General features: G+C 43.5%; 1 protein-coding gene across 1 annotated transcript; it reads right to left on the reverse strand.

The window, feature by feature from the left end:
• Positions 1 to 891: 891 nt before the first annotated feature.
• On the reverse strand, positions 892 to 1,896 carry LOC124596074 (endo-1,4-beta-xylanase B-like). Its single transcript, XM_047135101.1, has one exon. The coding sequence runs from the start codon at positions 1,894 to 1,896 to the stop codon at positions 892 to 894; it is 1,005 nt and encodes a 334-aa protein (XP_046991057.1).
• Between the last annotated feature and the right edge of the window lie 1,125 nt (positions 1,897 to 3,021).

Consider the following 3,021-nt stretch of genomic DNA (forward strand, 5'->3'; position numbering starts at 1 on the left):
GCTGTTTATAGCACTTTCCATTGTTACTGCCTTCAAGCAGCTTGTAATTCAGAATGAGGTTTCAACTTGACCTGGGTATTTGAGTACCAGGTTTATATTTCTTGGGAATAAAGAAATTTAGACAGTCCCATTTATTTCACATAATAGGCTGCATTTTATATGTGGAACGGGGTAAAATAACAGACGATGCGGACACAGTTTTCACTTGACTTGTCTCTCACACATGTGAGATAAGCTGCCCACTGAGTATAATTACAATTAGATCACCAGATCACTTCACAAAGTTGACAAACCTCTTAACAGAAATATATGGATGAAGCCAGTTACCAGATAGCAAGTCCTAATAAGTGATACTGTGATATATTAGGATATCCATGCTAACGTGTATTTTCTATGAACCATTTGTGTGTGTGTGTGTGTGTGTGTGTGTGTGTGTGTGTGTGTGTGTGTGTGTGTGTGTGTGTGTTTTCCCCACAGACAGCTGAAATGACCAAGTTCTACCTTGATATGTGACATAATTTAAATGTGACATGCATTCCACTGACCAATTAAAGTTATTTTCCTAGCAGATTTGTAATTTTATGACCAAGAATTATTAGCTGATCATTAAACATTAATTCTCTCTTATTCTATTAGAGTAATGATCTTTGTCTGCTGCATCTGCTTTCATATTCTGACTACTACTTCTGTATATAGTTTTATGCATACAGACAAAACTTTCCCTTTGGCAACTTAACTTGGAGCAGATTGATTTTTAAATAAATTGAGACACATTGTGAATTTAATTGAGCCTCAGTAAAATGGCAAAAGGATCACTGTTGATCCTGGCACTTACATTTGACATCAAAATTTAAAAAAAGAGACATTACATAGTTACCAGTTTCATTCGAGTCAAAGAAGTGAACCTTTCCTGTCGGCAACCTTTCCTGTCGGCAACCTTTCCTGTCGGCAACCTTTCCTGTCGGCAACCTTTCCTGTCGGCAACCTTTCCTGTCGGCAACCTTTCCTGTCGGCAACCTTTCCTGTCGGCAACCTTTCCTGTCGGCAACCTTTCCTGTCGGCAACCTTTCCTGTCGGCAACCTTTCCTGTCGGCAACCTTTCCTGTCGGCAACCTTTCCTGTCGGCAACCTTTCCTGTCGGCAACCTTTCCTGTCGGCAACCTTTCCTGTCGGCAACCTTTCCTGTCGGCAACCTTTCCTGTCGGCAACCTTTCCTGTCGGCAACCTTTCCTGTCGGCAACCTTTCCTGTCGGCAACCTTTCCTGTCGGCAACCTTTCCTGTCGGCAACCTTTCCTGTCGGCAACCTTTCCTGTCGGCAACCTTTCCTGTCGGCAACCTTTCCTGTCGGCAACCTTTCCTGTCGGCAACCTTTCCTGTCGGCAACCTTTCCTGCCGGCAACCTTTCCTGCCGGCAACCTTTCCTGCCGGCAACCTTTCCTGCCGGCAACCTTTCCTGCCGGCAACCTTTCCTGCCGGCAACCTTTCCTGCCGGCAACCTTTCCTGCCGGCAACCTTTCCTGCTGGCAACCTTTCCTGCCGGCAACCTTTCCTGCCGGCAACCTTTCCTGCCGGCAACCTTTGCTGCCGGCAACCTTTGCTGCCGGCAACCTTTGCTGCCGGCAACCTTTGCTGCCGGCAACCTTTGCTGCCGGCAACCTTTGCTGCCGGCAACCTTTGCTGCCGGCAACCTTTGCTGCCGGCAACCTTTGCTGCCGGCAACCTTTGCTGCCGGCAACCTTTGCTGCCGGCAACCTTTGCTGCCGGCAACCTTTGCTGCCGGCAACCTTTGCTGCCGGCAACCTTTGCTGCCGGCAACCTTTGCTGCCGGCAACACTTCCCCGTCGGCACAGAATATCTCTGCAGCTTAGTTCCAGCTCGTTCTCATAGAATACCATGAAACAGAAAATACGTGTGTTATAGAACAATGAAAGATACCTTTCACACTGGCGCCAATATGATTATTATTGTGTTTATACTGGTTGCTGGTGAGGAGGAAAGTTAGTTATTAGTATTTTATTCATTATCTCATTCATGAGCAGCCATATCACAGTCGCTCAGGAAAGTTATAATTAAGCTTTACTTGCTTAATCAGAATCAGACGATGACTCTCCATGTCTGCAGCCTTGATGATTCAAAGCGATCTGCAATCCTGTGTAAATAAAATGTCTTGGTTTTCTTGCATTGTGTAGTCAGTCGGGAAACCTCAGAGCAAGTGGAAAGTTTGCTTTGGTAGAGTTTAATTATCCAATTAAATAATGGAGCTCTTGGATCTAATAACTGCAGGTTGATTTCCAATTCATCGGAAGTTCCCTTCTGATTACCAGCAAAATGACACATCCGTGCAAATTTTGATTAGAGAATGCATATATAATTAAATTCCTTACACACCTTTGATGTAAATGCTCAGTATATATTCTCTTGATTAGCATGCAATATATTTCAGATCTCATTCTTCCAGTAATCTCGATAGCAAAATTACAATTATTCAATGTGGCTATTCAGCATGGAGAAGATCCTAGAAGTCCTCTCAACACACACCAGAGAGAATGTTACAAAGAGTAATGATGCGCTCGCGGAATAGCAATAGTACTGTACTACTTTGTGCATCGATTCTGAGAGTATATAGATGGTCAAGTAGGAAACATAATTCACTCATAAAATTGTGCAGGGATAATTAGTAGAATATAAAGAGATATTACAAGCTCATTGTCAAATTAAATACTTCCCTATAGCAGACAACGTCATAGTCTGACAAGTTGCAGTAACTGAGGCTTGATTAATAATTAAGGAGGGCAAGGAAATGTCATGGCAAGCATCCAGGACTCTATACATCATTCCACTTGTTCTATGAAAGTATAGGAAGGCATCTATATGATTTCACATACACACAATCATTTACCAATAGCGGCAGTACTGAAACAGAAGTGTCTCCAAACACCACCTGCATATATGGCTCAGATACTGGGAGAACATTTTGCAAAAACTGCTGCCACTGCTAGCCAGGATCTGTTATTTTATCA

The sequence above is a fragment of the Schistocerca americana genome, chromosome 1 (genome assembly GCF_021461395.2).
Source record: "Schistocerca americana isolate TAMUIC-IGC-003095 chromosome 1, iqSchAmer2.1, whole genome shotgun sequence".
In the NCBI taxonomy this organism is placed as follows: Eukaryota; Metazoa; Arthropoda; class Insecta; order Orthoptera; family Acrididae; genus Schistocerca; species Schistocerca americana.

Coding starts and splice junctions, on each gene's coding strand:
- LOC124596074 (XM_047135101.1), bottom strand. CDS start 1,896: ATGGTATTCTATGAGAACGAGCTGGAACTAAGCTGCAGAGATATTCTG.